The 12716-nt window shown below is 31.5% G+C and overlaps 1 protein-coding gene across 1 annotated transcript; it reads right to left on the minus strand.

Annotated features, from left to right (window-relative positions):
• Positions 1–10295: 10295 nt before the first annotated feature.
• Positions 10296–11806, minus strand: LOC115976834. Its single transcript, XM_031098341.1, has 2 exons — positions 11515–11806; positions 10296–10950 (listed from the first exon to the last, which is right to left on the minus strand). Exons 1-2 carry the CDS (start codon positions 11623–11625, stop codon positions 10492–10494), a joined length of 570 nt encoding a protein of 189 aa, XP_030954201.1. The 5' UTR covers positions 11626–11806; the 3' UTR covers positions 10296–10491.
• Positions 11807–12716: the final 910 nt, after the last annotated feature.

The following is a 12716-nucleotide window of genomic DNA, read 5'->3' on the forward strand; positions in this document are numbered from 1 at the left end:
AGCAAATAAAGTACTAACCAAAAAGTGTTTTAACTTCAAGTTGAACCACCCCCATAAGTAAGAGCATCATCATAACCCTTGCTCCTTAAAAAGTTAAGAATATTCTTTTGGACCTCATCTTGCTTAATTCGTGCATCTAAGTCTATAAACTACCTAGATAAAGTTCTATCCTATTCATGAATTCACAATTCTATATTAATACTTAAATAAATATATATTGCACACACAAATATACACTCCCAATATGAATTTAAACGACCTAACACCACGCAAGCCACCCGCTTGCTCCAACACAACAACCCACCACAAAACCAATCATAAACATCACAACTATAATGTTTACAAGTATTGAAATTGAATAAAGGAACACAATTGCTACTAATTAACAAGTTTTATTCACATTTGCAAGAAATTAAAGGCACTCCCAATATGAATTTAAACGACCTTATAACACCACGCAAGCCATCCGCTTGCTCCAACACAACAACCCACCACAAAACTAATCACAAACATGACAACTATAATGCTTACAAGTATTAAAATTGAATAAAGGAACACAATTGCTACTAATCAACAAGTTTCATTCACATTTGCAAAAAATTAAAAACACTCCCAATATGAATTTAAACCACCTTATAACACCATGCAAGCCACCCGCTTGCTCCAACATAACAATCCACCACAAAACAAATTTCCAACATCACAACTATAATTCTTACAAGCATTGAAATTGAATAAAGGAACATAATTACTACTAATCAACAAGTTTCATTCACATTTGCAAGAAATTAAAAACACTCCCAATATGAATTTAAATCACCTTATAACACCATGCAAGCCACCCACTTGCTCCAACACAGCAACCCACCAAAAAACAAATTTCCAACATCACAAGTATATATGGAGTTTTATAAGTTTTTAACTAGAATATACTTACTTTGCTCAAACTAAGTTTACAACTTTCAAAAATAATCCAAATTTAACTTGTGTTCTTCACCTTGCTCCTCACAATTTCTTCAACCACCAAAGAGAAAGAGAGCTGGAGATAAAAGAAAGATAACTTTTAGTAGAAACTTATTAATTGCATTGAATTTTGATTAATTATTGTGCTTATTGACCTTGCTCATTTATAGTTCCATACGCATTGAAATCGCACAACAAAAATGCCTATTAAGACCTACAAACTTATTAACTGAACTTGTTTAGTTAACATTAAAGAGCGTAAACCTCATAACCATACATCAATTTTTTTTTTCAATGACATTTGACCCATATTAGAAATATGTGGGAGTTACCCTAAATCAGTAAATTGCAGTATTTATATTCAAAGCACATCAGCCATACATTTGCAAGTGTGGATTGGTACTATTTGCTACTTTGAAAATGAATCTTCCTAAATCTTCAAAGACATTTATGTATTAATGACGTAAATACATAAATGGCATATTAGCTTAACTAGTGGGGCATTAACGGGTTGTTGATGACAATGACGTAAAGTCCGATCTTAACTAGTGGGGCATTGAGTTCCTAAATTCTTAAGAAATCAAAATTAAATGGCATATTAGCTTCTAAAGACATATCTTAACTATTGGTACTTATTTAAAAAGCAAAACAAAACTCTACACTTAAGAGTCTACTTATAGTCTATAATGCCAACAAACCAAAACTAGAGAGCTGTAGTGACAGCCAGTCAAAAACCCGATTACTCCAAGACATATATCTATTTGAAGACCTCCTCAGCAACTTAATCAGCCATTATAGTTTTGTTTACTCTGTAGAACCTCACAAAAGCCACCAAATAGAAGTCTTGAAATGGGTAACTTTCAAATAATCAAACTAATGTTCTTCTATAAGGACTTAGCACAAATACATAGACTACATGTCATAACATCACAAGCTTTCAACCATGATTTTCACCAACAATCATAAACCTCTTAATGGGTTTTTTCACACAATGAAAATCATTCAAATCTCAAACAAGAAAAAAACAAAAAACAAAAAGGAAAAAAAAAATTAACATCAAGCATTTAGAAACAAAAATTAACAAAAAAAATTAACTCAAAAGGAAAAAAAAAAAAAAAAAAAAAATACTCGGAAGCATCGCCAAAGGATGAAACATCGCCGGAAGCGTCACGAAGGATGAAGCGTCGCCGGCAATTGGGAGCTGAAGCGTCGTGATCTGGGCGTCACCGGCATCTGAAGCATCGCAATCTAGGTGTCACCGGCGTCTGAATAGTTGCAATCTGGGCATCACTGGCATTTGAATCATCGCGATTAGGCGTCACCGCTGCGATTGGGAACTGAAGCGTCACCGGCAAGCTGAAGCATTGCGATTGCGTCTGAATTGTCGTGAAGGATGAATCGGTGATGGCAAGCTGAGGCTATGGCGGCGACGGAAGACGAAACGTCTCTAGAAAGCCGAAGTGTCTCCGGTGCTAAGGAAGGCGAAGCGTCACCGGTGACTTGGACTGTGGGTATTGGTGTGAGGTAGAGAGCATAATTCTTCAAGTGTGGGTTTCGTATAGTGACAACTTAAGTTTCGTCGCTATTGATTTGTCGCTAAACGTTCTATTTTTTTTTGTGACGAAACACTTCCGTCACTAAAGGTGCTGCTAGTCATGCCTTTAGTGACGAAATGCAAATTCGTCACTAAAGGCATGACTAGCAGCACCTTTAGTGACAAAACTGTTTCGTCACAAAAAAATAGAACTTTTAGTGATGAAAAAATTCATCACTGTAGATCCATTTGTTTCCCACCTACCCTTTTTGTTTGGCGCCCTGATTTAGCATACCCTATAGTGATGAAATCTAAATTTCGTCACTAAAGGTTACTATTTTTTTTTAATATTTAGTGACGAAATATAAATTTCGTCACTATATGGTATTTTTTTGTGACAAAAAAATTTTCCTCACTAAAATTTGTCACTGTAGTTACATTTTGTTGTAGTGACTGCTGTTATGGATCCTTCTGGTGATGATGATCATGTTGACCCTATGGTTAACCCTCCTTTCTCACTCTGTGCCATGAGGGAGTCCTTTATGACTACTTAGGCAACTCATGGACAGCTTCTAGATTAGTTATTGACTGAAGTGGTTGCCTTGAGAGTTGACTTTGCTAAGTATAGGAGTGTTTTTCCACCTCCTCCACCCTCTATTGATTGATGGTTGCCTTTGGCAATATGTAACAAAAAGGGGGAGTAGGTTTTAGGACTTTGAGAGTCCTTGTATTTAGGGGGAGTAGAGAGTGTTTGTACTTAGGGGGAGTTTGATGTATTTTCTTTTAGTTTTATGTGTATTTTCTTAATTTTTGTTTAGTGTTATTGTTCTTGTTTCACAAACTTTGATGGTTCATTGACTATGATAGTATATTTGATGTTTATTCATTTGATATCTTGTGATTTCAAGTTTAGTTCTTTTATTAGAATTCTACTATATGTTCCACACATGTGTTTATGGTTTGTTTTCAGTGTTCCAAAAATTTACAAGTTAATTCTTTTAACAGCTACTATCTATACTAGCAACTAATAGTTAGTAGTTGTGTTAGAATTGTATTAGGGCAATACTTTGTATTTGGGCTGGTATTTGTATGGAGCATTTCATTCTGTATGTGTGTTTTGTCACGGATTGCCAAGTAGAGAGATTTTTAGATTCTGAAGATTTAAGGATTAAATGTTTAGAATCATATTCTGTATGTGTTGGCAAACCGAGAACAAAACATATCCAGTCTATGTGTTAGGCAATGCTCAAAGGTGTAGGTTTCAAGTTTCAAGTTCGTGCTGACTATAGAAAAGGGAAGTCACAATCTGCCAAGTTTGATCGATCGAGAATTAGACTCGACTGATCGAGAATCGTAGAAAAAGAAATTCTGCAGAATTTTAAATCAGGCCCAAGCCCATGAAAATGTTTAGGGTTTCATTCTAACTTGTCCACATATAAAAGAAATCCTAACTACGTTTTGGAGACTTTTGGAAGACTTGTGTGTCACTCCTTATGAGATCTAAGAGGTGATGTACCTTTTAACTACACAAGCATCTACCGAAGCAAGATCTACAATCAAGCATTGGTAGAAACTAATTGCTGCTACAAAGATCAACAACTGAAAGTGATCTGAAACCTTTGAGTGAGATCTCAAAGTCTCAAGCGTGGGTGCTTTGTTGCTGTAAATCCAAGAAGAGAAGGAGTCCGTAGGTAGCAATAGATTTAGGTTTAAATCTGATTGTAGAAACTTCAATTCTCTTATAGTGGATTGGATTTACCTTGAGAATAGTTAGGTCAAGTCCTTCACAGGTTTTTACCTTGAAACGGTTCGTTTCTTTGGTTTTCTTGGGTTATCATATCGTGGTGATTATTTATTTTTCTACTGCTATGCATGATATGATATATGCTTGTTTAACCTAGATCTGAATAATAAACCTAATAATCAACTGGTTAATTATTTAGGTTAAACAATCTAGTTTAAGGGGTCTAAAATGAACAAACAAAGATGTACATAAAAACTTACATACAAAGATCAACAATTCATATTTGAATTTCCAAAAGGAAAAAGAAAAAAACAATCTACTTCTGAATGAGTGATGTCTGTTATACAGAGACTTTAATTTGAAAAGTTGAAAGAAGGTTCCTTAAAAAGGTAAAAGATAAAAGAAGAGTTTTGGGAATTATTATTGTTTTATTCGACAATAACTTTACTAATTGACTTGACACTAATTAATTTTGAACTTGTCATTTCGCATTCTTATGATATAAGAGTGAAACATAGAATTATGACATGAGAACAACCTGATATCTGTTTAATTTTTTTTATTACTTATAGTAAGTTAGGAGAAAGGTTGTTGCTTGGTAATCATTTCTCTCAAATTTTATAAAAGTGCTAGTTATATGCACAAAGTATTTTTTGATTTTAGTTCTTATGGACTTATAATTAGGGGAGTTCATGAAAGCGCTTGGACACGACTGCATCTATATTGATCAAAATTGCTTGCAAAATGGTGTAACCGTATTGCACCATAGGGGAGGTGAAAAATGTACTTTTGGAGAAATTAGGATGAGTGAACCACATTGCTTCAAACTAAAATGGTCTTAGTTTGAATGGAACTTTCCTTACCAATATGTATATATAAAAATAATAATAAAAAAACAAAAAAACAAAAAACACCATTTCTAAGCAATTAATACAAGTGAGCCACATCTTTACAAGAAATCCATGCCACCTAGAATTTACTTAGGGGGATCATTGAATGTTGTAATTTGAATGATACGCCTTTCTCTTTCAAGTAGGGAGTGTACAGGTTTAAACCTCTAGGAGCGTAATCCCCATAATCTTTATTGTAAAAAAATAATAATCATAAAAAGAGTATGTTAGGGTAGAACTAATTGAAATTATAAATTTTAACTCATTTTAATGACACATAATATATCAAAATTAACTTTCAAAATATAGTCAATAACGTGTAATTATAATTGAAATTTATTTTTCAAATATTATAACACATAATAGGTATTATATACGAACTATAAAAATAATTTTTATTAAAAATTTCAAAGTGAACTAATTGCGTATATCCACATTGCGTGAGACATTGATTAGACAACTTACTTAATAGAACCTAGCCTTCACAATGAATTTACGGAAAATTTTAAAAATTTTAACATTTTTTTCCAATTACCATATGCATTACAGTTACAAAGGATTTGCATGATAGAAAAAACTTAAGTAGGTACATTTCATGTGACTACATGGACCAATGTGTCACATAATTGAACTCAATTATCTTTTTAGAAAAATAGCACATTTTTATGTTGCATTAGTCAATATAATTATATAGTTAAATGAAAATCACTTTCAAAAGTCCTAGGGAAAATACTAGTACAAGAATTTACTTATGGTAAAAAGAAAAACATCCTTGAATGCATGATGTGAGAGCCTAAAACTAAAAGTAAAGCACAAAGTCAATCAGAACAAAAACCTTAAGTTTAGTGGCCAACGCATTGACATTTATCTTCCAGGTGGACTTGTCCAATTGGGTAGATGTGTTGCCATTAGAATCATGTTCCCAAAAGATTCTAAAGGGGTATTACTTTTGATCTTGTAAAGTTGCAAGCTTTCTATCAGCAAAGCCTTATCTCCAAATTTAGTCAAACTTCAAAATTGTTCTTTCTTTCTTAAGATTTTATGCTGTTTTTGTGAGGGCAAAACCATTTGAATTTATGGTATCTAGAAGGTCAGTCATCTTTTTATTTATTTTTTGGTGATCTAGTTACTAGCTAGAAAATAAAATAAAATAGCTTATTAGGCTAAAAATAATAATAAAAGAAGCATGTGAGGTAACAGATAAGTGCAGAGAATAGTACGAGTATTAGAAATTAATTTTTTTTTTCTACACATATTTCATCTTTAACAACATAGTTATCTTTTTCTTTTTAACTTGTTACACTGCTTCTTCTTCATCTTCCACAAGTCAATCTCTTCAAATTGTCCATAAGAATTGTTAGAGGATCTTGATCTAAACATCTTCTTTGATCAGCCACAAGAAAATTAAGCTATGGCGCTTCAGGTAAAGAATTTTAAACAAAAGCTTTAAATGCTAGTTGGTTGATGTGTTTTCTTTCTTCTTTTATCCATATTTCTATCTCAATCTCCTTTTTATTTATTATCTTTCCTTAACTCTGGATATGCCGTCTACTTCACGTTAACATTACATATTTAGAGTAGTTTTAAAAACTGTTATTTTAAGAGATTTTGTTAATAGAATATCAACAATAAATAATATAGAATGTTTATTTTAAAAGAAATGATAGGATTAAAGGAACTCTATGTAGTAGGGTTTTTTAGAATCTCTTTGAGGATCTTGATTCTTTTTGCGATGCACATCCTTTGAAGGAACTTAAAAGTCAGCTTAGTCAGGTACATATTCACAACAAGTGGTATGATCAAGAAGCCATGTGACTAGTACCAAGATGCATGAGTTTTCTTACAGTGAAAATTCTTTCTTCACGATTGAGCTACTAGAAAATAATACTATAATTTGGGTCCCCTCAACTAAAGGGAATATATTCCGTTAGGCAGCCAATCCGAATCTAATCTTCTCTTCTTTCATTGCCTACAAATTGAAACTCTAGGACTTCCCATTAGAGCAAGAACATTTGAGAGGAAGTGAGGTCTAACATGAAGATAAGAGTCTTGTTTGATAGCCAAGGATGACTTACCTGCCACTTTCAAGAGGTTCAATTGTTTGGCATTGCCTACAAACCTTGTTTGGTTCCCACGTAGGTCACCTTGGCTAAACTGACAGGCTCCTCTCTCTCATGCTAGACTTTCTCTTCTTCCCCAATTAAGCTTTTGACACTCTTATTTTTCCACATAAAATGGAGATTGTTTAGGAGAAGGGAGATCTTACATGAAGATAAGAGTCTTGTTTGGAAGCCAAGGATGACTTGCCTATGTCCTGTGAGAGATTTCAAGTGTTTAACATGGTCTAGAATCCTTCTTTGGTTCCCACGCAAGTCACCTTGGCTTAACTGACAGGTTCTTTTTTATCATGTCTAATAACCATAGGCTCTTGATATTTACGATAGACATTCAACTGCTGCGAATCAAGAATACACAAAGGTTTGCGCATGTATGAAGGGGACTATGCAGTTAAGCCTAGGAAAGCAGTGTGTATATATATATATATATATATATATATATATAACTCAAATCAGTAGAAATTTATATGTTATTTACTAGGTTAACTAGTGTGGTTGACTATTTTGTGATTTTTTGTTTTTTATTTATTTATTTTTGTTTGGTATAGAAGAGAGAAACCCAAGCAAGACATGACTAGAAAACATTCATATAGGACTTGGAGGCCATTGTTGTCAAACTCATATACTTCTTGCAGGATTGGCATGATTTACATTTCTTTTATATTTAATAAGCACATGCACTATAATCATTAAAACATTGTAATTTTGTTAAATAAAGAAATGTCATACTCTTTTTTTTCTCATAAACCATGAGAATTCTTAACTCTTACCTATGTATGCAAAAATTTTCATTTTATATATATATATCATGTATTTTCAAGAATTATAATATATATGACACTTTAATTTAACTTCGATTTTTTTTCTTAAAACTAACCCGCATTTTATGGATTTAAAATTAACAAATTAAACTTTGTAATTTATAAAAGCAATAAATTAAAATTAACCACAATAATGGGGCTCAAGGTAGTGGTGTTGCTTGGATTGGTCATGGACTAGATGCTACTATAGAATGAGCATCTAATTTGGAAACATTGCCACGAATGGTGCAACATTGTTTGATGTTGAGACCACCTTCCAATGAAAGATTTACCAACATAGAAACTCCTACAGACATCAAGTCACATAGAATGAATCACCTTGACAATGATTAGAACCTATGATACGACGTTTGTTATATAATACTTTTTTTTTTTTTTTTTGAAGAGCTATAATACTTGTTATTCATTATAAAACCAATACATCAAATGATTTTTTGAATAAATATAATTCAATTTAAAATTTAAAATTCCTTAATTGACAATAAAATACTTATAACATATGATACAGAGTTATTTACGCTCCATTCAATAAAAAGAAAAGGAGGGAAAAAGTTTACTCAAATACACCCCTAGCTCCTAGGGCGTATAGTATACGTATAAAATATTTAAGGATTTTATATATGAATGTTGTAATTATTCTATACATCAGATATAGGGATCATCCCTTTCATTTGAGCGATTCCCCCATCTTCTTAAGTGAATGACATTTCCACTATTCTTTTTTTTTTTTCTTTTTTTCTTTTTTTCCCTGCTTTAGACTCCAAATGAAACCTTCTTGTTCGAGTTTTGCATTATAGATCATAATTCTAAATTTGTCAATTTCGTGACGCCTCAAAATGACGGGATAAATCCTCAAAGTTTGCTAAACATATTTTATACAGTCAGCAATAATTTTGATGAAATAATTTTCAGTTAAAGCTCCATCAATTTTTTTTTTCATGAACTGTGAGAAATCATAACTCTTATTTATCATGCACATCATATCAATTATATTTACATGACCCTTTAATTTAAGTTTTCATTTCTTCAAACTTACCCATGTTGAACTCTATAGTTTCAAAAGTAACAAATTAAAATTTAAAAATAAAAAATTAAACCTTGAAATTTGAGAAGAAGAAAAAAAAAATGGGACAAAATTTAATTACAAAATTGATAGTAGCTGAAGACTATAACTTTACTTAATAAAATAAATATTACTACTTATTTTGAGAATTTAACTGTTGAAATTTTGTTAAGTAATATTTATTTTAGCATAAAATTCAACGGTTAAATTCTTAAAATAAGTAATAATATTTATTTTATTAAGTAAGATTATAGTTTTAGGTTATTACCAATTTTGTAGTTAAACTTTGTTATTTTGAAAAATATAACTATTAAATTGAATTTTTTTTTACGCTCTTAATATACATGTCAAATTTTGTATTAATCAAATATAATTTATTATATGATCTATAAACTTATATATAATGCATAATTTTCAACTATAAAAATTTGCAATTTAAAAAATTTATTGATGACATAACTATTGATCTTTAAATATGTTAACCCTCACCTACTTAAGTAAAAGTAAATTGTGTTTGGAGTTTAATATGAATTAAGATTTTAGTTCATAACCTTTCGAATCCTTAGAGGCTTAGATTTGAATTTATTAATTTTGAAAATTTAAAGTTTAATATGTTAACTTTTTTTTAATAAAAAAAAATAGAGTTTAATTTGATACTTTTAAAAAAATAAAAAGTTCAAATTGTTATATTCCTAAATTATAGAGTTTAAAATATAATTCCTCCCCCCATTCCCCTGAAAAATGGCTACGACATCTGCACGTTGCTATAATTTGGTGTAGAATTAAAAGCCTATATTTAGAATTGGAGTGAAAACAAAGATTTTGATTCTTTTCACTGAGACAGAGGCCAAATCAAATTTAAGTATAAGCTTATTAGTTGAGTAATGCACTAATGCTATTACAATCATAAACTATTTTATAATATTTTTATAAAATGTTGATGTGGTTAACCTCTTTTGGTTTTTATCTAAACTCATCATTAATATCATTTTTTCATTTACCAATAATTTCTTATCACATCAGCAGTTTGTAAAAAAAAAAAAAAAATTGTAAAATAGTTTGTATCTCTTGCATTATTAGCCACATTAACATTTTATAAAAATATTGTAAAATAATTTGTGGTTGTAACATTACTCTTTATTAGTTTGATAATTTTCCTAAAAGCACCATTACAAAGAAATTAAGTAGCATCAAATGTCCAACAAATCCATATGTTTCTGTAAATCCATCAGGTCACGAATCATATATACAGTCCACATTTTCTTTCTTATCTGGGTTTTGGGACCCTCTAAGATAATAGCAAGTTTCATGCCTCATAAAAGTTTTATTCGTATGTTTAGAGATTTACTCAATGAGTAATCAGTTGAGGCAAAAGGCATAGAGTGATGTTCCAGCAGTGTAAGATGGACCAAAGCTACCCAACCCAAAACTGTATCCATTGCCAACATAAACACATCCATCGCTCACTGACATGCCTCCGAACATAGTGGCACCAATTTCATTAGACCACAAGATATCCCCAGTTTTAGCATTCAATGCATAAATGGGTCCTTTTGGATTTGTGGATCCAACAAAAGGCACATGATTAGCTACAGTAACAGGACCGGAGGAAGTAGCGTTACTTGGATTGGCCATGGACCACAGGATTTCACCATTATGAGCATTCATTGCCATCCATCCACCAGCGGTTGTGGTTGCCTGAGACGGTTTGAGAGTGAAGTTCTTGCCATCAGAGTTGATTATGTTGGTGTACACCCTTTTGTTGTCAGTGGCTGATCCCCAGTTACCCCCTCCATAAAGACCACCAGGTCCAGCTTCCTGCAACAAAATCATAGTTAGAAACTGGATAAGGAAGATTGTATACTTCGTATCGTTTAAAAATGTTGCCAGTGACATTTTATTTAACCTTTTTGGTTAAAAAGGCATTCTATAAGCTAGAGGTTCAACGGTTTAAGATTAGAGTTTTATTAGGGATATTACAATTTTAGTACTTAAGTTTTACAAATTATTGTTACCAACTAAAAAAATAATTCAGATTCCATCAATAATAATAATAATTCATATATTTATTTATATATTATGTTATTGAAATGATGCTAATCATATTATTATTATATATATTGCCATTTTTTTTATATAAAATTTATTGTAACTTTTTCTTTAAAATTAATGTCATCTAATGCTATATATATATATATATATATATATATATATAAAATTAAAAAAAAAAAAATGTGACAGTCTATTGACCGTGATGAGAATAGGGAGTGTGAAAAAGAATGGAGATAGAGGTTAACTATGGGGTTTTTCTTCGTCTTCTTTATATATATATATATAATGTGGGTGAGGGTTTGTTAGAGTTTAGATATCAAGTAAACTTACTATACTCCATATGAGGCTGCCATTGTTGCGGTACAAAGCCCATGCAAATCCACTCTTTTGAACAGCAACAGCAATATCTAGTTTGGTATTATTACTATTTATGCTAACCATCAATGGTGCCTCTCCAAAATCAGCATCTGGGTTTGGACTCGAAGGACAATTAGGAGTCGAAAGATTGTTACATGCCAAGAATCATAAATCATAGCCTCCTAGTTGGTGATACATTTTATCTTTCCAGAGTCTAGATCAAGAGCCAAAATTGAATCAAAATGGTTATCTGGCTCGATACATTGGTCTGGGTGAGTTGTTACAGTTTGATTATTCTCTTTTGCTTGACATTGGCTTACATTTAAAGGAACTGAGTATAGATTTCCAGTGGCAATGCAAACATGTTTCCTTGGAATATCAATGAAAGGGCTATTTCCTCAAATAGCAGCTCCAGCATATCCTCCAAGTTTGCCATAGTTATCGGGCAACATAAAGGTTTGCCACAAGCACTACAACAAATCTGACTTCTTTCAAGGGTCAAAACCCTTAAAAAAAGTATTAAAAAACCTTGAAAAAAATTATTTCAAGAGTCCAATTGACCCTTGATAACTTTCGAAACATATGCCGTTGAAAAGGAAATTTTGATGACCTTCGTGGCCCTCAAATTAATCAAGTGCTCTAATCTTATTTTGAGGGTCAATAAACCTTTAAATAACCTTTTACCAAGGTTTAAAAGATTTATATTTACAACCCTTGATAAATAAGGTTATTTAAGGGGTCTCTTGACCCTCAAAATAAGATTTTATTTTATTAAAAAAAAAAAAACCACAATCATGCACAAAAATATATATATATATATATATATATATATATATATATATATTGCTACAATTACACACAAAAATTCACAATTGTTGAAATGATATGCTATGATATTAATGTATAGCAAAAGTGGTATATTGCTACAATTACACTTTCTTTGATCTCTAAACTTAAATCTACAAATTAACAGATTAGGGACCGCATATAAACTGCTGATATATCAATTACTGTTTAAGAGAAAAAGATATCAACATCCATAATTTGTACAAAGACCAAATCTGTCCAAGAGTTAAAAGTTTTATTACATTTTATTTTTCATCATCATCTCCAAAGCAAGAAGTTATCAACTAGTACAATTGAACATTTTAGCCATTATAGGTGCCCTCAAGTTT

This window comes from Quercus lobata, chromosome 2, assembly GCF_001633185.2.
Source record: "Quercus lobata isolate SW786 chromosome 2, ValleyOak3.0 Primary Assembly, whole genome shotgun sequence".
Classification (NCBI taxonomy): Eukaryota; Viridiplantae; Streptophyta; class Magnoliopsida; order Fagales; family Fagaceae; genus Quercus; species Quercus lobata.

Coding starts and splice junctions, on each gene's coding strand:
- LOC115976834 (XM_031098341.1), bottom strand. CDS start 11,625: ATGGTTAGCATAAATAGTAATAATACCAAACTAGATATTGCTGTTGCT. Junction 10,951..11,514: donor GCAGCCTCATATGGAGTATA/GTAAGTTTACTT, acceptor ATTTTGTTGCAG/GAAGCTGGACCTGGTGGTCT.